General features: G+C 51.7%; 7 protein-coding genes across 7 annotated transcripts; 3 read left to right on the top strand and 4 right to left on the bottom strand.

Annotated features, from left to right (window-relative positions):
• The first annotated feature begins 709 nt into the window (after window positions 1-709).
• On the top strand, window positions 710-2,313 carry fbp1 (fructose 1,6-bisphosphate 1-phosphatase). The gene is made up of 2 exons (XM_073770249.1): window positions 710-1,115; window positions 1,168-2,313. Exons 1-2 carry the CDS (start codon window positions 994-996, stop codon window positions 2,108-2,110), a joined length of 1,065 nt encoding a protein of 354 aa, XP_073623436.1. The 5' UTR covers window positions 710-993; the 3' UTR covers window positions 2,111-2,313.
• Window positions 2,314-2,394: 81 nt separating this feature from the next.
• On the bottom strand, window positions 2,395-5,544 carry BDV14DRAFT_182598 (H(+)-transporting V0 sector ATPase subunit a). Its single transcript, XM_073770248.1, has 3 exons — window positions 5,244-5,544; window positions 5,098-5,176; window positions 2,395-5,024 (listed from the first exon to the last, which is right to left on the bottom strand). The coding sequence occupies exons 1-3, from the start codon at window positions 5,367-5,369 to the stop codon at window positions 2,668-2,670; spliced, it is 2,562 nt and encodes an 853-aa protein (XP_073623435.1). The 5' UTR covers window positions 5,370-5,544; the 3' UTR covers window positions 2,395-2,667.
• A 428-nt stretch (window positions 5,545-5,972) lies between these two features.
• On the bottom strand, window positions 5,973-9,958 carry BDV14DRAFT_211634 (C2 domain protein; the record flags this gene model as incomplete). Its single annotated transcript, XM_073776133.1, has 5 exons — window positions 5,973-7,530; window positions 7,581-9,068; window positions 9,118-9,492; window positions 9,554-9,589; window positions 9,641-9,958. 5 exons carry the CDS (start codon window positions 9,956-9,958, stop codon window positions 6,043-6,045), a joined length of 3,705 nt encoding a protein of 1,234 aa, XP_073623434.1. The 3' UTR covers window positions 5,973-6,042.
• Window positions 9,959-11,293: 1,335 nt separating this feature from the next.
• On the top strand, window positions 11,294-13,004 carry BDV14DRAFT_182595 (uncharacterized protein). The gene is made up of 2 exons (XM_073770247.1): window positions 11,294-11,634; window positions 11,713-13,004. Exons 1-2 carry the CDS (start codon window positions 11,505-11,507, stop codon window positions 12,444-12,446), a joined length of 864 nt encoding a protein of 287 aa, XP_073623433.1. The 5' UTR covers window positions 11,294-11,504; the 3' UTR covers window positions 12,447-13,004.
• A 1,439-nt stretch (window positions 13,005-14,443) lies between these two features.
• On the top strand, window positions 14,444-14,915 carry BDV14DRAFT_182594 (uncharacterized protein). Its single transcript, XM_073770246.1, has one exon. The coding sequence runs from the start codon at window positions 14,483-14,485 to the stop codon at window positions 14,813-14,815; it is 333 nt and encodes a 110-aa protein (XP_073623432.1). The 5' UTR covers window positions 14,444-14,482; the 3' UTR covers window positions 14,816-14,915.
• Window positions 14,916-16,219: 1,304 nt separating this feature from the next.
• cdc31 (putative cell division control protein Cdc31) lies at window positions 16,220-17,612 on the bottom strand. Its single transcript, XM_073770245.1, has 2 exons — window positions 17,155-17,612; window positions 16,220-17,069 (listed from the first exon to the last, which is right to left on the bottom strand). Exons 1-2 carry the CDS (start codon window positions 17,431-17,433, stop codon window positions 16,581-16,583), a joined length of 768 nt encoding a protein of 255 aa, XP_073623431.1. The 5' UTR covers window positions 17,434-17,612; the 3' UTR covers window positions 16,220-16,580.
• A 112-nt stretch (window positions 17,613-17,724) lies between these two features.
• BDV14DRAFT_182590 (ssDNA-dependent ATPase MGS1) lies at window positions 17,725-19,822 on the bottom strand. Its single transcript, XM_073770244.1, has one exon. It carries the CDS (start codon window positions 19,546-19,548, stop codon window positions 17,950-17,952), a length of 1,599 nt encoding a protein of 532 aa, XP_073623430.1. The 5' UTR covers window positions 19,549-19,822; the 3' UTR covers window positions 17,725-17,949.
• Window positions 19,823-19,983: the final 161 nt, after the last annotated feature.

The raw sequence follows: 19,983 nt of genomic DNA, 5'->3' as shown, positions 1-19,983 counted from the left end.
CCAACCTGTACGATAAAAGCATATCCAGATGAGCGGCAAGGACCCAACCTGGTACATTGTTCTAGAGCATCCATGATCGTTGCTGCGATATATCTGCCTGTTGGGTAGATAAAGGTAGGTATGCCGAGCCGGAATCTATATAAATCCCCCTTTATCGCGCATGTCAGCCGCAGTAAACGGCAGCAGCCTGGCGGGGTGGATGGGCGGTCATGTGGCCAGGAAAGGGTCTCGACTCAACCAGGAACTGACACGGGGCTCGCAGGATTTGCAGAGAGTGCAGGTTGCCAGTCTGGTGACCTCTGGAAGCCCACTTTGCTCAATAATCCTGCTGTCCAACGGAGTATTATTGACCACTATCATAATTACGTTATGTGGGTGCGTCTGGAGTTTGGGAGTCCTGGACAGGGCTCTGTAGATCACTAGGACTACTGATCAACTTTTGTTGTTCGACAGTTCTGCCCCTGCCCCTGCCCAGCTCGCTGGGAATTCTACCGGAGGAGAGACAATTATTCCACCAGTATCTGAGTCTCGATATAGATGCAGTATCTGCTGTAGAACAAAAGATATAGAGCGCGGGGAATATCGGGGCCTCGGCATTGGGAGGGGAACCCGAAGCAGACTAGCGCGGGGACAGCGGGTGTTTTCGTCATCGCAGCAGCAGCAACTGTTCATGGCGTCAAGCCTCCACTTGCGACTGCTCTGACGTTCTGACTCTTGTTCATCCGGCAAAGAATTGCTCCTGGTGCTTTAAATACAATGCTGTCTGCCGCGGATCTCAATCGTCCGCCTTAGAATAGTCCCTATAAATTACTCCTCCTGCAGCCCCTCCATCTTCCGATCACAGTTATATACCTCACCTCCGCCCTCTACTTCTCCGATACATCTCCTGCTTTCTCCGCTGAACCGAGGTGATTTAATCCTATATCCTCTACCCCGCGAACTATACCAGCTTCATTCCTCCAACTACCTACTCTCAATTCGAACATCGCAATCATGTCTTCAAACGGCAATGGCGGCGCCGTCGGGCAAGAGAACATCAACACCGACATCGTCACTCTCTCCAGATTCTTCACAGAAGAGCAGGTCAAGGTCCCTGAAGCCACTGGTGACTTCACGTGCGTATTCCCATTGCCACCAAACGAGCAACCCAAACTAACAACCGACCAGACTCCTCTGCCACGCTCTCCAATTCTCCTTCAAGTCAATCGCCTACTACATCCGTCGCGCAACCCTAATCAACCTCACCGGTCTCGCCGGCTCCTCAAACACAACAGGCGATGACCAAAAGAAGCTCGACGTCATCGGCAACGACCTCTTCGTCTCCGCCATGCGCACCTCCGGCAAATGCCGCATTCTCGTCTCCGAGGAGGAAGAAGAAGCCATCGTCTTCGACGAGCACCCCAACGCCCGCTACGCCGTAGTCTGCGACCCCATCGACGGCTCCTCAAACCTAGACGCAGGCGTCTCGGTCGGAACCATCTTCGGCATCTTCAAACTCCCCGACGACATCCTCGGCCCCGGCAAAAGCGTCACAGCGAAGGACGTCCTGCGCCCGGGAACCGAAATGGTCGCATCGGGCTTCACAATGTACGGCGCCTCCGCGCAGCTCGTCATCACCATGAAGAACGGCGGCGTCAACGGCTTCACCCTCGAGAACTCCCTCGGTGAATTCATCCTCACACACCCGAACATGCAGATGCCGCCTACCCGCTCCATCTACTCCGTCAACGAGGGAAACAGCATGTACTGGGACGACTGGACTAACGCTTACTTCCACTCCCTCAAGTACCCCGGCGAAGGCAAGAAGCCCTACAGCGCGCGATACATCGGGTCGATGGTTGCAGACGCTTACAGAACCCTGCTGTACGGCGGTATCTTCGCCTACCCGGCCGACAAGAAGACGACCAAGGGTAAGCTGCGTATTCTTTACGAGTGCGCGCCCATGGCTATGATCTTTGAGAACGCAGGCGGTAAGGCCGTTAACTCGCGCATGGAGCGCCTGCTGGCTGTCCAGCCGGAATCTATCCACGACAAGTCCGGTGTTTTCTTGGGTTCGCGCGACGAGGTCCAGAAGATCATTGATACGTATAACTCGTATCAGAAAAAATAGATCAGGTCACCTGGTCTAGTCTTATCTTGCCTTGTTGACGTGATCTGAATGTTCCGAATTACGATGCCTTTCGTAGCTGTTGGCGTCCGGTCGGATGAGGAGTTTTGCGGTACACTCTGGGATAGGGAAATTGTACGTGCTAGCTTTGTATATACTCTAAACAGTTAAAAAAAATTATGAAAATTATATAAAATTATTTCAAGGACACTCGTAGATAGTACCTTTTCTCATCACTCAGATCGATCTTTGATCGTACTTGGCTTGGTTGGAGGTGTATTTTGAGTCACCGGTCTAGATTGCGAGAAAATATATTTTGGCAACTCTACGCAACAGCTTAGTTTGAGGATCAACAACAGCGCTACAGTTCCGCTTGACAAAATAGAATCCTACTACAGAGCCTACTTCCTGAAATATGTAAACGGTATGGACCGGGACATCAAGCAAAGCCTCAATGTCCCATCCAATCTAATATTCATTCCCTATCACAATATACAATACACATGTCAGGAAAGAATCCATATAGAAACATCAAAGAAAGAAAGTTAAAGAGAGACAATCTAATCAACCGGCTCCTCCTCCAACAGCGCCTTAAAGCTAAACGGCGAGAAAGGAATACCCTCGCCCATAAAGTGCTTACTCATGGCCTCAACCCAGTGCAGACGCAGCGAATGAAGCATGGCGCTAGTTCCCTCCATAACGCAGAGAATGGCGATCGTGAGCGTGAACCACATGTAGAATGTGACGACGATCATGATGACCCGCGTAGTGGGGCCCTTCTGCTCGAAGGCGGTGCCGAGGGTCATGTCCCAGAGGACGATGGAGAGCTGTTGGTGGGCAAGGGAGAGGGCCCAGAGACGGAGGTAAGAGGCTGTGTGGGAGATACAGTTGAGACAGAACTCGATGGTGTGGATGACCTGGTGGATCATAACTTCGGAAAAGTCGAATTCCTCGTGTTCTTCCTCACCGAGGTCCTGGGCGATCATGGCGACGCCTTCGCCGTCGGAAGCGGTGCTGGCGCGGGGGCCGTTGAGGTCGCCGTCTTCGTCGAGGGCGCTGACGCGGGAGTGTTCGCCAAGGCCACGGTATCCGAGGGCGCGAGCGCGGTTGTGCTCACGGCGGAGGTAGAATGGCTTGAAGAAGAGCATAATGGGAACCTGGCAGACTGCGAGGAGAATAAGGATGACCTGGACGGTGGCTTGGCCAGAGTAGAGCTCTTCCTCGACGGTTCCGGGAGACAGGAACATGAAAATGAGCATGTTCAGGAGACCCGGGGGCGATTGATCCCTGGCAGGCCAGTCCACGGACCACTTGTAGATGATGGTAAGGACGAGATAACCAAAGATGGACTGGAAGAAGATGAGACCAGGAATGAAGTTTCCAATGATATCGACCTTAGACTTGAAGTGACGGGCGTTGATGTACTGTAGGATGAGAGCGTAGGACATGTGCGCCCAACCCAGGACGATACTCATTTTCATCTTCATGCTGTTGCTGAACAGCAGACTGTTCTCAGCTTCATGCCAGTTCCAGTCCAGACCAAAGGGGAAGCGGTAGCTGCCCTTCAGGGTTGCTTCGACCGCCTGGTTGGGCTGGATGTCCTCAGGCCACTGCCAAGAACTCGGAAATATGGTGAAAGACTTGGAGAAGATATCGTTGTAGATCAGACCAGTGTACATGGAGAAGAGACCCATCATGAGCATGATGTAACGGCCGTAAAAAGCCATGTAGGTCAGTTCGTCCAGCTTCGTCTTTGTGAGCTTCTTCTCCCAGAAGATCATCGCAGCGGCAGCAGCAGCCATCAAGAAACCGTGACCGAAATCACCGAACATGACGGCGAACAGGAAGGGGAATGTGACAACAGTGTAGAGACCGGGGTTAACTTCAGAGTATCTCGAAATACCGTACGCGTCGACGATCGTTTGGAAAGCTTGGGTGAACTTGTTGGTGCGAACGTAGGTCGGGGGCGTCTTGTTCGTACGGATCTGGTTGACGATGGTAGGAACGCTGAGACCAGCACGGTCATTGACATCTTGCAAGGTCGATTTGATCAGTGCCAGCGAGTTCGTAGGGCACCAGGCCTCTGCAATAAGGGTCTTTCTCGCTTGGTCGTACGAGCACTTGTTGAGAGTGTCGTAGACAGCCTTTTCCTTCTTGACAATGATCATCCAAGCAGCCAGCGAGCGCGCAATCTGAGAGAGCTCAGCGTCCAGAGTGTTCTTCGTGTTGCGCAGAACATTGTTGACATCGCTCAACCGAGTGTTGACCTCGTGGATCTGGTCCCGACGCAGCTCGCTGTTCTCATCAACGCCGTAGAGAGAAGCACCGAGCGACTCGGAAATCTTCCTGATCTTCGCAATGATATTCTTTCCGTGAGCGAAGATGACGAAAACCATCTTCTGTGTCTCCTCGTTGGTGGTCGGGTCAATGATCGGGTCCGGAATCTCAGACTGGTTCATGTACAGGTTACCACGCAGCGTACGCCAGAGAATGCGTTCAAACGCTCCGATACGGTCGCGGGGAATAACACCAGAGACAAATCCAATGTTCATCTCAAGGAACGACTGCTGACCGTGTGCATCGCCGTTCTGACCACGGGTGTTTTGCTGCTCGACGTCACGGAGAAGAGGGGCCTCATCGTTATCGAAGGACTGGCGGATTTCCTCGGTGTGGGTATGAGCACGGTCGAAGAAGCCTCCAGCCTCTCTAAGCACCCAACGCCACTCCGTCAACTCGACCTCACGCTTCTTCAGCGTCTCGTAGCTATCGTTCAAAGAGGCGATCCGCTGTTCGAGGCTCTCGCTGCGTTCCGCAAGTTCGTCGATCTCGGAGGCCAAAGGAGCAGCCAAGGTATCGGAGAACTCAGAAGAGGATCTCATCTGAATACCAGCCTTGTCCATTTGGGAATGGAAGTAACCTGCGGAACGAAAACCATTAGCCACCCGGCCGACCAACAAAGCAATCAGTCTATAGCCACCGGTATAACATACGAAGCTGCCTCTCAACATTATCCAACCGACGGATCTCCTTCGTAAACGTCTTCTGAAAAGCACTCGTCTCGGGGTTCAGCTATTCACAAGAAAAACCATTAGCTTCCTGCCACCATCCGTATCCCATGTCCGAATCCATCACTTACATCCCGAAACTGCACCTGCCCAAGCTCACCAAGGGCACTAACGACCTCCCGACCAATCTCATTCGCGATATAGAGCTGCGTCAAGCTCATATCCGACGAGCGGAAGAAGGTGTCCTTCGGAGCCATGGCGGAAGAAAGGACTGCCTACGCAGCGGTTCCTCTGCACCACAGCAACGAGGGGAGGGGAAGGGTAAAGAAACGCGCAGCTGCGCGGGAGAAAGGATATCTGAATGAAAGTAACGATAAGATGGGAAAGAAAGAGCTGGTTGTCGTTCCCCGAGCTTGTGCCCCTAGACGGATGGTCGACGATGATGTCTGCGGTTGGGGTCGGGCGCCGCGTGGCTGTTTCATATATCACGTGACATACATACATATGTCAGCCTACTTTATGCAGCGTACTATGCTGCATAAATTTGAGCTGCACATCACTTCGATGAACGGTTTGTTCTGCAGGCTGGAAATTATCTGGTACATATGGTGAGGTGAGATACTCTGCGTTAGTTACAAATATGCGTTATAGGAGCAAGATTGAGCAACCTGTAGCTATCTCAGAGACGGATGACATACTCAAGGCCTACAGGGCATGCATTAGATGGATCATAAATCTTGAGAATGGAGCATTCATTATCGGATATCGTACAAAGATCACTGCTAAATAACACATGCCCGGAAAGCCAAAATACATCATCAAAGGAAAAAAAAGAAATCAGAACAAAGGAAAATAGAAACCATCATGACCCATAACTAAAGCTCCCCAAAACAAACGCGAATAGACTGTATGCAGAGTAAGGAAAGCTTTTTAACTGCCCGTCTCCGTCTCGATATCAGGCTCCCGTCCTGAAAGATCACCACCGAACTTTTGCTTCACCTTACGCATCGCAAACTTGGCCTCGTTCTTGGCGAATGCCGCATTTCGCGCAGGCTTCCACTGCATCAGGCCGCGCTGTTGACGCTGCTCACTGCGCTTGGCGGCCTTTTTGGAGTGTGTTGTTGAGCTTGATGCAGAGGCTGTATCGGCAATTGAGGTGGTGCCGGTGAGCTGGCTAGTGCTTTGAGGCGAGCTGGTGCTATCGCTTGTCCTTGGGAGGGACTGCGGAGCAGGAGCGGTAGGATCGTTGAAGGCGTTTACAGTATCGTGAGAGACTCCGTTGTGCTCAGCTTCACTAGAGGAGTCACTGATGTCAGAGTGCGAGTCGTAGCCATCCTCGTCAGGAAGGTGGGTGACACCGTCTCGCTGGCTCAGCTGTTTGCCCTGGCCTTGGCTCTGTCGGCGTTCTTGCTCCTGAAGCTGAGCAAGGGGGTCTTGACCGAAAGCACCGCTCCAGTCCTGGCCCTCCTTGTCGATCCATTGACGTCGTTCCTTGGGGTCCGCGACCTTGAGGATATCGCGGCCTTGAAGGAGGGACTTTTCGTGCATCTGCTCTGTGCGCTCGGGGACCTCGGCGGCGATGTGTCGAGAGCGGACGCCCTCGGCAACACAAGCTTCCCAGGTCTCAAAGGTCTCGCGCGAGTTGTTGTCGACGACAAAGTGTTCGTGGGACTCGTCGATACCGGGGGTGAAAGTGCAGCGGAACCAGAGCCGACCGATTTCCTTCAGGTCTTCTAGACCGGGGCTGCGCTTGTTCTCGACATTGTCTTCTGTAATATAATTTTGCGTGAGGCGTTTGCCGTTCTTGGTGTACCAGATTGGGATGTCGACTGGGGTGTCTTCGTTGTCAACAAGGTGTTGGAGCCAGAGGCACGCGTATCCAGTGACATTGTGTTTACCCTGTGAGATGAACTCGAAGACGATGGGGGAGCGGTAGCGGTGCTTCACGGGGAGGCGGAGCGCGACCTGAGAGAGGTCCCAGGAAGCGCCGACTTCATTGACAGTGCATACGTGTCGCGAGATCTTGCCGCTGCTTCCGCCCGTTCGGACCCGAATCTTTGCCTTTTGGTTAAAACCTTGCGCGTTCAGGCTGTCGGACAGGACCTTGAAGGTTCCGACATCCCAGCCGAGCATCTGTGGAGGGAGCCTAGTCTCGACGTGTCTGAAGAGGAGCGAGATGCGGATACGACCGAAACCGATTCCTCCATCTAGAGGGTACCATCTGGTGACTTGAGAGCTCGTCTGCATGAGATCTGAAAGCTTCAGAGGAACCACACCAAGGATGGGGTCATGCTCTCTGTATCGCTGGTCTCTGACTGTCACGGTGACGACGGCTGAGCGCCAATCACGGACAAAGCGCTCAGTTCCAGCATTGAAGATGGGCTTTGAGCTCAAGGCTTTGGCACGGGTGCGGTAGATCTAATTGATTGTTAGATATGGCAAGCAGGATTGAGAGGGAGTATACTCACAAGCTCGTCGTTTAGAACGATCTTACAATAACTGGTTGGTAGCTCCTCACCTTGCTCCTCGGTGTTCTCTCCGAAAGGCTTCGCCGGCTCAAATTCTCGTCCTTGACGATTTCCGTTGCTACCCTTGATGTTGGCAAGCTGCAAGTTGACGATCTGGTGCACGACGATACTGAGAACTCCACTAGGCCAGAGAGGGTCAGGCGGAGTGTGCGTAACGGCCTCTTCCTCCTCAGTGGTGATAACTCCCTTCTCGTCCTCGAAACTAGGGTTGTTCTTGAGGTTCTCGGGCAGGTCCTTGATCTTGCCGTCGGTTCTGAGCTCATCCCGGAGCTTCGGCTTGCCGAAGAAACCAACTTCCCAGTGCAACTCTCCAGGCATTTCACTGCCCTCGTTGGTGCCCTGAAGCTTCGAGACATGCTGGTACATACGGCACGGGTGCTGAAGCATTTCACGGATGGGAAGTTCGACCTTGCCAACGACATCATCGGCGCTATGGCGATCCGAGTCCCAAAGTTCAACGCTGAGGTTCTCGTCCGCTTTGATAAGCTCAGCATTCACGAGTAAGGCGGCCGTCTCCTCCCAGACGGGGTTCAAGTCATCAGTGATCACCCTTGTGCAGTACATTGGCTTTCCATATTTGGAGAACGAAAGGTTGATGTAGGGGTCGCTACCACCGCCCTCACTGCCACGCTTATCTTGCTTGCTGAGGCCTGTGGCGCGATGAATACGAACCCACATGATACCAAGTGCCTGGGTTTCCTTGATAATATCGTCGCCCTTCACCAACATGCTGAGATCCATTGTCATTGATTTGGGAGCTGCAAAGATACCACAAGCAGTGCCAATGGCGTAGTTGACGAAGTTGGAAATCAGAGGAAGGTTGAGAATGTTGACACCAGTTTTGAACATGGGCATACATCCCGCTTTAACATGAGGAATTCCAGCAAGACTGAAAGTCAAGTCTTTAACAAATGGTGCCTCGGGGACCAGCTGCAGTCTGCCACGGATTGTTCCTACCATCTCGATCAACTCCACAAAGACCGGGAACGGCACTCCGAAGAGACCGCGAACTCCAAGGTAAAAAACGAGCTGCATGTGCATGTTGCGAGCCTTGGCCGAAGCGCTCTGGCCGGTTGGCTTTGCATGGTAGGCGAAAGAGGCCTCAAAGTTGTAGAAACTTCCTCCTTCTTCTAGAGCGGCAGCTTCTTGCGGGTCTCTGTTGTCTGCGTTCTCACGACGGGCATTTTCCGCCAACTGTTGGACATGCTCATCTGGAAGAGCACGCAGACTCAAAAGACGGATCGGATTATTTCCTTGGTCTATCTCCGCAATGCGGACGTTTTCAATCATGCCAGGCGAGGAAGCTTGCATGATATCTTCAATAGTATCAGCTACTGGTGCCAGCATGTCAGGGTTGACCATGCCCCAGATGATGGACATGAACGTGTTCATCCACTCGACTGATTCCGGTATCAAGTTGGCAGTCGCCTAGTGGATTGTTAGCACTATCATCAACTTCAAGCAGCTGTATACTTACGGTTTGGCCGCGCAACTGCTCACTGCTCCATTCCATCTCTCGACCACTGCGTATCACTTCCTGTACCCACAGCCACACACCGCTGGCAATGCAGGCAGCCAGCGGGATAAGACCCCAGTAAGAGGCGCCAAAGGTCCGGCCTAAGACGACAATGCCAAATACGATACCACCGCATAGTGTGTTTCCTCTCTTTTCCAGGCTCTCAAACATTGGCTTGTAGGAAATTGTGGGCGTTGGGTGGAAGAGTATATTTGTCCGCTCTCCGTGAATAGGGACGTCTGAGGTAGTTCCCTCTGCGATAGGATCCGGAGGAGCCGTGATATCCTGGTTCTCCTTGTAGTCGGAAAGCGATTGGTTGGGGTCGGTCTTCACTGGCTTTACAAACTGTCAGTCGCCACAGTGATTGAAGGCAGAAGGTCAAGGTCAATAAGCTTACCGTATCCTTGCCAAGGTTGGCATTAGGAACAACCAACTATGTCCATTAGCACCTCATCAATTGACAACACAGGAGTAATAGAATTACCTTGGGGTCTTTTACAGGCTCCATGGCACTCTCATCCAAGTCTTCCACCTCGATCTCTCTTCCGGTTGTAGGATCCGTGACCTCACGTGTCCTACCCTGGCCGACTTTCTGGGGTCGGTGGGGGACGGCACCTTCGGCCTGTTGTTGCTCCCTCTGTTTCCTCTCTTTAGTGAGCTGCTCATGAGTTTCGCGGTCCTTCTGGTCAGCTTTGAGGCGTTCCATGAATCGTCCGATGGTAGGCACGGGGTTATTGCCGCTCCAATGCTCCCCAACCCGGTGTTGGGTAGGGGATTGGGACCCCTGCGGATGAGGAGGCATGATGTATGGTCGTAACTATCGTGAGAGGTGAATGGTATAAAATTATGACTCTAATTGTTGATAGTACTCAAAAGGGATCGTAGCTCTGAGAGGTAGAGGGCAACGTTTCCGCGGAGTCGGTTGTCAACCGAAGTTTAGGGACAGCAAGAGACGGAGAGAGGGTGATGAAAAGGACCATCTCGACGGAGGCCAGCCCTACCGGCCGAGCTACGTCACTGGAGATGAATTGGCTCTGGATGCGCGTCGGTGGAAGGTGAATGGTGAATGGCCCGCGGAGAGTGGCAGAAGGAGGCATCGATGTCTTGGTGGACCCCCGTGATGATGTCACCACAACGATTCCCTGCAATCTGGCTCTCCATCTCGACCTTTCTGGGGCTGCTTTCTCCGATTCCAACCATTTATTGTTTCATTGCATCTGCTGATCCTGTGTCTGTTATTGTCGGTGCCTAGTAATTGATCTGACACTTGCTGTGGGTTGATGTTATCCCGGGCTAGATCAGTCCCATATCAGACTACTACGGGCCCATTTAGTATACCGATTCCCACATACTGTCGTCAGCCGAGAAATCAATGCCTGGTTTGCGGTCCAGAAAAACAAATACTTATATACCCCATTTTACTCAATGATTCAATCTGGCTTTATGTCGTGTTCCCAGCGCGGTTCTACCTACTCAGAAGTCAGAATACGTGGTTTACGCGCTTTAGTGGTACGCATTGCGGTTTCGTCATCCGGTGTCATACTACAGGAATATCAACCCCCGCTACTTCCATTGTACATGTGGCCTTGAATTGTGATTTCTGTTAGTTTGTTAGGTAATAACACAAAAATAAACCCTGAATTTGTAGCCATAGCTTCTAACGTGTTTCTCCACTGTCCTTCATCCTCGTTGCCCAGTAATCATGCTTGTTTTTATTGTATGAGACATCTCAACCAACATGGTAAACCGTGGTGCTGCTGGGTACCTACCTACGAGTGGAACATACTAGCAGGAGCTTGACTCGATGTTTTTTTCCATAAGCCAGCTAGCTTCTCTTGTATACATTTGTTCTGAATCGAAACACTCCGTCTACAGTTAATGTAGAAAAAGTGGGAGATGCTTACATACAGAATTCGAATTTAAATCAAGTGTCTCGGACTATCTCTAGCAATACATTACTTTTCGTCTAAGATTTGAGAGCTCCTTTAAATAGCTAGGACAATAAGCATAAGGAAATGGAGCCTTCCAAAGATGCCTGTGAGAGCTGTCTATACTGGGCGATCTACACGCTAGACCCGATCTGGCAAGCGACCGGCTCCGCGGGCGAGATCAGCCAATTTCAACTTCAACTCTATCATCCCACTCTCGCGGGCACCAATAGCAGCTCAAGTCTGATACGCAGAGCTTTGAAGGGAGGATATCGAGTTATTGTTTCTTTGAACTTTCACTTCTTGTTCTACCACTCGGCTGTGTGCTCTGACTCTCGCATCGCCCTTGAACGCGTTGCAACGAACAACCCCACGTCATCGACAAACACAATACACTGCCAGTCTATCATCCATTTTACGATGTCTTCAGCGGAAGAATCTCCGGCACAAAGGTCGGCTCGCTTGCGCCGCGAGCGCCGCGAAGCTAAGATCCGGGAGGGAGGCGCGTCTCGGCTCGACAAGATCACGAACTTGAGCGGACGGACACCAGGTACGATTCCACCACGATGCTCTCTTTGGTCCTTTTCAAAGTTGCAAAAGATCACCAACTAATTGATAATGAGTATAGGTCGCGATGAGGCCTCGCCATCCCCATCCCCACAACCTCCCTCTGCTATCTCCTCCCCAACCCCTACTCCACGACCGACATCTCAACAATCACAGCAACCATTCAGACCACCGCCGCCAACCGTCGAAGACCAAGACCCAAATGCTCTCCGCGAACAACAGGATATTCTCCGCGCTCTTCTCCGCCAACCGGCCCCCTCCCCGCAAGCCACCAACGAAGAAGAAGAAGAAGACCCAACCCTGAAGCTACTCAACTCCTTGATGGGAGGAATGCCCGGCGCCGTCCAAGGTGCCAACGCCGGTGCTGGTCCTGGCGCGGTGCCAGATCTCTCAGGCGGACTTCCGCCAGGCCTGGCATCTTCTCTCGGTCTTCCACCATGGATGTCGAGCGTGCTCGGGGGCCAGCAGCAGTCCGAAGAGCAGAAGAGGGCCGTTTTCCTATTCAAGGCTGTGCACATTATTTTCTCAATTGCACTTGCAATCTACCTCGTCTTCTTGACCGCTACATCTGTTTCAACATACGGCAAACAACCACCGCCCCCGGCTACAGCACGAAACCCGTTCCTGTTCTTCACTACGGGGGAGCTTGTACTTTGTGCGACGAGAGTCATAACGAAGAGTGGTGGACCCGCTGGACCATTCCTTTACATCCAGCTGTTGAAGGACTTTATTCGTGACGGCAGTATAGTTTTGTTCTTGTTTGGCATGGGTTCGTGGTGGAACCAGGGTTGGTGATGTTTCATTCACCATCTTTTTCTTGTCGTTTTCTTGTTCTGAACCTGTTCCCAAGCTTTGAGTTAGTCAGGGAAGTGTGAACATTGAATAAATCAACATTTCTCAAGGTCTATTATTCTGGGTGCACATCAAGTGCGTGAGCTAGCTAGACGAAGTCTGCGGTTCAGTTTGTAAGTAAGTACCAGGATGAGATGATATGGATGTTGCCAGGACTGTCCACAAACCCTCACCGTAGGTAGGTAGGTAGGTAGGTATCACCCATGATTCCAATCACAGCCTCACAAAGGACCCAGTCTCGTCCAATTGTCCCACAAAGCTCATCTCTTTTACCAAAAGTCTAGATATATTCCTCCTCATCTTAGGTGGAGCAGCCGTACGAATAGAGAGAAAATACGCACATAAACAATGCACGACATTCCTCTCTACCTATCTACCTATGTCCGCATAGAAAGATGTAAAACGCTTATAGATTACGGAATACAACAACAGAGGAAAAGCGCTCCTTTCTTTCCGGAACCCCCCTGTCTGCATCCTGCTCAGTGCTCACCTCAACCACGCCCACCTACCCCGGAACCACCCCCGTCGCGCAAGAGGACCTAGTGGAAGTAGTAGTAGTACCTACCATAGCTTGCTACCATAGGACGGCCAGCCAGCCTCAACCAGCCGCTGGTCATGCAGGCAGGCAGCAGCAGCAATAATGGGCCTTTTGGCAGTATTTCTTCTGTTGCTTTTATTCACTCAAATAGTTTTTTCCTCCATTGGCGAAAGGCGCGTGAAGAGAGAGAGAGAGAGAGAGAGAGAGAGAGAGAGAGAGAGAGAGAGAGAGAGAGAGAGAGAGAGAGAGAGAGACGGATCCTGGCAGGGAATAGCTACGTCTTTGGAGACGACATCCTGTCCCTTCCACGGGATAAAGGAAAGAAAAACAGAAAAAACAATCAAAACGAACACGAAGAAAAAATAAAGAAAAACTAGAGCAAGAAAACACTAAAGGAACAGAGGGGGAAAAAAGGAAGCAAGAAAGATGGCTTGCGGCGGAGCTGAACTGGGCTAGGCTGGGCTGGGCTGGGCTGGGCTTAGGCAAAGGGATCGTGCGCACAGGCAAAGGCAAAGACAATATACCCTATCCACCGATGCGCCTTTGCGCAAAAAGCCAATGCGGCATGCATGCAGTGTGACTGATTGAGGAATTGGCTAGGTTAACTCGTGGCGGAGACATCTCTGATTCTAGGATATGCCAGCTGAATTGGAAGAGTCTATCGTTGTGCACTGCAAAGTACCTAGGGCTAAGTGTACCTACCATAGCCTCTTGCCCTGCTAAGAAGTGGTGACGGGACTTCTGAATCCTACAGGTGCCTGTTACAAGTATGGAGTAATTGTATCGTCAACATATTCCCTCCATTGAACTTACCTACTCAATCAGCTTCACCGCGCCTCATACCAAATCTCTGAAGAAAGATGAAATACCCCATCCCAACCCGCCTCCAGCAGGTTCATCTCGGGGTGCCGCCCAAAGGCTTCGCTCCGGTAGCTACCTACCAAGCAGAGACAGAGACAGAGACAGAGACAGAGACAGAGAAAGGAAATGAGGAAGAGTCATACGAAAAAGAGCACGAGAAACTCCAGACTGCCCTCCTCAAGCTATGCCCTTCCCAATTCTGGTATCACGGCTCGCACAGCGCCTCTTGCCCTCGACCGATCCTCTGTACACCCGCGCACCAGGAACAGCTTGTCACGCTGCATAGTGCGCTGTCTACAGCCATACGGATGATGATGCGCGGTTCCCGGATCGTATGCCTTTGACGTCGCAGAAGGAGGAATTGCTACGTGTTTGTGCCTCCGACAAAGACAAAAACTGTATTGCTCCTGCTGATGAACGACGTATGTATGTAGTGGGTTGAGAAGAGGGGGCTGCCCTATCGCAATTGCCTAGGGTCATGGAGGCCGGATTTCCTGGTGGAAGAGGGCCTGGACGGCGGCGGGGGTATTGAGAACTATCGTATCACGGAACCAATGCACGGTTCTGCTCCAATGGCTTTATGCACCAGGCGTATGGGCAGACTGCGCTGGAGGGCCTCGGTGTTGGTAGGAATGGCATTCTGCAGTGGCAGGTTATACGGGGTCAGTTGGGTGATGACTCGCCGGAGGTAATGCTGGAGGTGAGAGTGCTACGGGGGACTGAATTAGCTACTAAGACTAGGATTAAGACTCAGATTACGAGGGATGCGCTGTCCAAGCGCTTACGGGACTTCTTCCTGGTCTTGCCTGAGAACGAGCATCTCTTTTGCTTGACGTTTGTGGAGGGTCTTGACGGCTTTGAGAGGAGTCTTACGGCTGGGAAGATTAGTCATTTTGTTGATCGGGTTCGTTAGAGTGGTTATTAATATACAGGTCTGATTGAATAAGTCTCATGAACCAGATTCCAGAGTGAATTATCTCGGTTGGTGGTCTCTGGCTTGTTCTGGATCCAAGAGTTTAAGTTATCTATGAAGGGGGATACGTTTACCCAAATTCCATTCAACGCGAAGCTGCATCTCTCAGTGTTTCGTTGCTTTAGTATACAGTTTGTACCTACTATTTGACAGGTGAAGAGCAAGTAAGCCTTAAATTTCATAGGAGGAAGTCTGAGCTGGAGACCACTTAGGGTTTCTGCTAGTGGGTATATATTCACTGGGCTAGGCCAACAATGGATGGGGGCAAATCAAACGAGTAAGAGAATGCTCAGAACCAGCGGGTCTACTCAGATTTCAGACATCAAAACGAGCTGAAGAAGGTCGATCGGGAGGGTCTGCCTTACGCTCAGAACGGGCAGTGCGTCGACAGACAAATGTACTTGGGGACGAGGATGACCACGTAGAGGAAGCTATTCAACGCCGCCGCTTTGTCTACCAACACAACCTCTACTCCCTGCGCGTGGGTTCGAACAGGCGACAGCCCGCAGGATCAAGGCATAGAGAGCTAACTCCGGAGCTCTTCGCAACAGATCCCGAAATGGTGTCTAAAGCCCGCACTTGGCTCTGCCGCGAGCTGCGCGTTTTTGAGTTTCTGCAGAACACAGGTCATATCTCCGAATCACTAGAGGCTCTGAACCCAGCCTCTACTCATGCCACAGCCAGACCCAAACCCAGCAGGGCAGACTTTCTGCACGAATACATAATCGCAACCCTCAAGACGGTCGATCTCCAGGGCAGTTCCGGGCAAGCAGAAGCCATGATCCAGGAGTTCCTCGGCCGCAAGAACACTCAACTCTACGTACACGAGCTCAGAGCTTGGCTTCGAAGCCCTTATCGCTCGTTAAGTGCATGGGACGATGCGGTGCAGTATAGTAGTGCAAGCACCTTACCCCGGCGCGAGGTATCACGAGATACGGCAACGAGCTTTGAAACACACACTGACACTGGACATGGAGAGACGACGCAAGAGTTTATGTACCCGAACAGCCACGTTCCTTGTCGCGAAACCGCGCCGTTGACATCTTCACCATGGAGTCCCTATCGTCGACGGGCCCGGCGTGGGAGCTGAACCACGTATACATTCTACCTAGTGCTATAGTACAATCTCGCTCTAAAAATCACTCTCTCGAACGACCGAACCTGAGGATACTGGTGAGGTTGGCTGCATCTTCTTCCTGTCCCGCTCCGACTCCGACGCGGGAGGCGCGGATTCGAGGCGGCGATCATTGAAGCGCGAAGTGCTGATTGCAGAGCCATCTTTTACGGACTACAAGATGAAGTGATTACTGAAAGGATATGTGCATCCTCTTGAGCTAACATTGCCCGCATGAGAACGCATCGGAAATGGCTAGAGGTAAGAAATACCCGTATCAGCCCGTGCAGCAACAAAATCTATCTACATCATCGCTTGCCATCAGCTTGATTTATGATTGAAAAAGAATAGCTAAGCATCATAGAACAGGCTGTTAAATCCAAGATTCCTAAACCCGTAGGAAAGTTAAGAAACTAGACACGTTAAGAAACCAGAACAAAACAAACGAACAAACCAAACTATATAGCACCGCGTAAAGAATAAAGTAAGTAAAAATCCAGTCAATTGGCGCCCACCAATGCCCAGGGATGAACAAAACAACGAAGCTCAGAGTGCATACAAGATAAAAGGTAAACCTCCCCCCTCACACACTCATTGCCAACAAATACTAACAAACGCCTCCCTCGTAACACCACCAACCCCCTCAAGATCAAACTCATCAATCATAGCCCTGAGCTCTTCCTCCTCAAGCCCCGTCTCACCCAACTCCCTCGCAACACGCCTCAAATCCTCAAGATCAATGAATCCCTTCCCACCTTCATCGAACAGCTCAAACGCGCGCAATATCTCATCGCGCGGATCCCGCTCGAGGATCTTAACTGCCGTTACGGCCTGGAAGGCCGAAAGCGGCATGAGCAAGTTAGACGGGTGTTGCGGGTTCGTGCTCGGTGCGGACTTGGATTGCTGGCCTGATTGTTGCGCCGAGCCTTGCTGTTGTACGACTTGGGGCCGAGGGACACCGTATGTAGTGAGCAGCGAGATGAGCTCTGATTTCGGCAGTGTGAAGCCTAGTGCGCGGAAGGCGACGCGGAGTTCGTGGTAGTCTAGGTGTCTGTCGCGGTCGAGGTCGAAGAGGGTGAACTGTACATCAAGTCAAATAAATCAGCCAACCTACCCAACCCAAAACAGAGCCAAAGTGAGACTGGGGAAAGAGAAATAAACGTACAGCCTCCCCAATCTCCTCCCTCTGTTCCTCCGTCAATCGGCTTAACGGGTTCGCCTCCTGCGCTGAGCTATGTGTCTGCGCGTGCTGCTGTTGCTGCTGCTGCGCCTGTTGGCTTGCCTTCGCGTTGTCGGGCACAAACTCGCTCTGTGTCGCGCCGAGGCCTCGGCGGGAGAACGACGAGGCGCTGAAGGGGATTGCGTTGGCGTTCATGCTTGTGCGGTCGGGGAGTTTGCCAGCTGTATAGGAGCGGGACCCGAAGGGTTGGCCTCCTGAGGCCATTGCGGTTGGATGGGCCGATGCGGATGTTGTTTTGTTGCGATGAGGACTGCTAGGTTCGCGAAGTGGTGGGCAACTAGGCGCGGGATATCCGGCAATTGATAAAGAGCTCGATTTTCGGACTCCCGGTTGAAATTGAGATTGGCTGGCAGTGGTGGTGGGGAGGGAGGGGTGATTGTCTGGATTGATGTCTTTTGTTGCAGAGATTCGATGTTGAGACGCGACGCGAAGCGGTGGACGGGCGGGGCTCTGATTGGTTGGTTGGTTCTATACAACAGTCAACACTGTTTGGCACTCGATCAGACTAGGTACTTCAATGCAAATAATTGAGTGTTTGTGTTTAGCTCTGAAAGTAGTTTATTGCTGTATATGGGCATCTATGTTCATGAAGTAAGGGTGAAGCCCTTGCGGCGCTGAGGCAGCAGATCCTGCCAACCACAACATCCAATGCCCTGAATAGCAAGCCAAAATCGCTAAGCGCAACGCAAATTGTTCGTATAATCTAGCCGAAAATTACTCTCAGTGCATGAGATCTGGATCAACTTGTGTCCCAAGATCGTGGTCTTCCAAAAACTTCCGGTCTTGCAGCTTTTCCGGGAGATAGTCCTGCACGACCTCACCATTGACAAAGTTCGGGTTGTACTTGTACTCCTTGCCATATCCCAATTCCTTCATCAGTCTCGTAGGCGCATTACGCAAGTGTATTGGAATGGGGAGTCCTGCAATCCCAGGCTCTGATAGCGCAGCAAAGGCATTATTGAGACCTCGATATGAACGCGTACTCTTTGGCGAGAGCGCCATTGCCACGGTAGCATGCGCAAGGTTGATCCGTGCCTCTGGGAGTCCGATTTTCTCCACTGCCTGATGGGTAGAGATGGCAAGCGTTAACATGCTGTTATCGGCTAGACCTATGTCCTCTGAAGCGACAACTATCAAGCGCCGCGCAATGTACAGAGGGTCTTCTCCTGATTGGATCATGCGAGCGAGGTAGTATAGCGATGCGTCGGGATCGCTACCTCGAATGGACTTGTGGAAGGCGGAAATGGTGTCGTAGTGCTGATCGCCAGCGCGGTCATATACCAGTGTCTTGGTTAGAGCGCGCTTTATCTCGTCTTTGCTGATTCCTGGCCGTTTTGAGAGGTTCATTGCCAGTTCTAGAAGATTTAAGGATGTCCGCGCATCTCCATCTGCGAACTTGGCCAGATAATCCAGCAGCTCGTCATCTACCAAGGCGGTAGGGTTGTAATTTGGCCCTTCCGTCCTCAAAGCCCGGTCAAGAATAGATCTGATGTCCTCGTCCGTAAGCTTTGACAAAGTGAAGGTTCTGCACCTTGAAAGTAGTGCATTCTGGACTTTGAACGACGGGTTTTCCGTTGTGGCTCCAATAAGCGTAACTTGGCCGCTCTCAACAGGCCCTAGAAAGACATCCTGCTGGGACTTCGAGAATCGATGAATCTCGTCGCAGAATATGATAGTCTTCCTTCCCGTCAAGCCGAGCTCACTCTTCGCCTCGCCGAATATCTTCTTGCACTCCGCGACTCCGGTGCTTGTACTGTTGATCTCCACGAACCTGCTTCCGACCATCGAGGCGATGACCCGGGCAATTGTCGTCTTTCCCGTTCCTGGACCTCCCCATAGTATCATACTGGGAACTCGATCTTCCTCTATGAGACCCCGCAGTACTCCAGTCGGGCCAACCAGTTCTTGCCCACATACTTCTTCAAGTGTTCGAGGACGCATACGCTCGGCTAGCGGCGCAGCTCTGTGAAAGGCATTCACCTTGGGCTTTTTCGGCGCCGATTCTGAAGCATCGTTTTGTGACCGGGCCGTGCTATCGTCGGAGGAGGCTCCATTTTGCGTTACCGCCACCGTTCTCTTTCCGTTAGGGTTGCGAAGGGGAGAAACGTCGGCGTGCGCATCTCGTTGCGCGGAGGCAGAAGCTTTTCGAGCAGAAGGAGGCTGGAAGAACGCTGGGACTTGCGCTTTTTGAGAAGGCGAAGGGTCGCCGGCGCTTGAGCTTGGGGTTGGCTCTTCGATGAATTGCTGGCAGTCCGAGTCAATGTGGTCGTTGATCTTGAGCGAGGAGACGGATTTCCCACAAATCGGACAGGATACCATGATTTCAGCCACCGTCAGTCGACATGCGCGTCGAGTGAAGTTTATGATACGTGTAGAACATGAGGAGGTGGAATACTGCTGGAAATGATAGATCAATCTTCTGCTCGACGCGTGAACGCGTGAGGAAGGCGATTAGTCAGGCAGCTTTGTCTATGATGCCTTGGTGCCTGAATGTTGAGTGAGTCTTCACTCAGCTTCAATCAAATGAGAAGAATGTTATGAACCGTAGGAAATCAACTACATTAGTGATTATTTTTCATTATGTGTCATCATGTCATAGCAGCAGCATCGGAGTCGCTAGGAAGAAGTGTTTGCGACGAGGTCAAGCACTGTATACTTATAGTCCCCAGCAGTTTCGGCGCGCAAGGCTAAGCTCTCCGAAAGTACTTTAATGTCGTCATCAGATTGGTATATTCCTCATCGGCACTTGGAGTT

The sequence above is a fragment of the Aspergillus stella-maris genome (genome assembly GCF_047715825.1).
Source record: "Aspergillus stella-maris strain CBS 113639 unplaced genomic scaffold BDV14scaffold_79, whole genome shotgun sequence".
NCBI classification, from domain to species: domain Eukaryota; kingdom Fungi; phylum Ascomycota; class Eurotiomycetes; order Eurotiales; family Aspergillaceae; genus Aspergillus; species Aspergillus stella-maris.
Note: the sequence above shows the minus strand (reverse complement) of the source record. Positions and strands in the feature narration are given on the sequence as shown.

Coding starts and splice junctions, on each gene's coding strand:
- fbp1 (XM_073770249.1), top strand. CDS start 994: ATGTCTTCAAACGGCAATGGCGGCGCCGTCGGGCAAGAGAACATCAAC. Junction 1,116..1,167: donor GAAGCCACTGGTGACTTCAC/GTGCGTATTCCC, acceptor ACAACCGACCAG/ACTCCTCTGCCACGCTCTCC.
- BDV14DRAFT_182598 (XM_073770248.1), bottom strand. CDS start 5,369: ATGGCTCCGAAGGACACCTTCTTCCGCTCGTCGGATATGAGCTTGACG. Junction 5,177..5,243: donor GGCAGGTGCAGTTTCGGGAT/GTAAGTGATGGA, acceptor TCTTGTGAATAG/CTGAACCCCGAGACGAGTGC. Junction 5,025..5,097: donor TAATGTTGAGAGGCAGCTTC/GTATGTTATACC, acceptor TTCGTTCCGCAG/GTTACTTCCATTCCCAAATG.
- BDV14DRAFT_182595 (XM_073770247.1), top strand. CDS start 11,505: ATGTCTTCAGCGGAAGAATCTCCGGCACAAAGGTCGGCTCGCTTGCGC. Junction 11,635..11,712: donor CTTGAGCGGACGGACACCAG/GTACGATTCCAC, acceptor TAATGAGTATAG/GTCGCGATGAGGCCTCGCCA.
- BDV14DRAFT_182594 (XM_073770246.1), top strand. CDS start 14,483: ATGCACCAGGCGTATGGGCAGACTGCGCTGGAGGGCCTCGGTGTTGGT.
- cdc31 (XM_073770245.1), bottom strand. CDS start 17,433: ATGGCCTCAGGAGGCCAACCCTTCGGGTCCCGCTCCTATACAGCTGGC. Junction 17,070..17,154: donor GGGAGGAGATTGGGGAGGCT/GTACGTTTATTT, acceptor CTTGATGTACAG/TTCACCCTCTTCGACCTCGA.
- BDV14DRAFT_182590 (XM_073770244.1), bottom strand. CDS start 19,548: ATGGTATCCTGTCCGATTTGTGGGAAATCCGTCTCCTCGCTCAAGATC.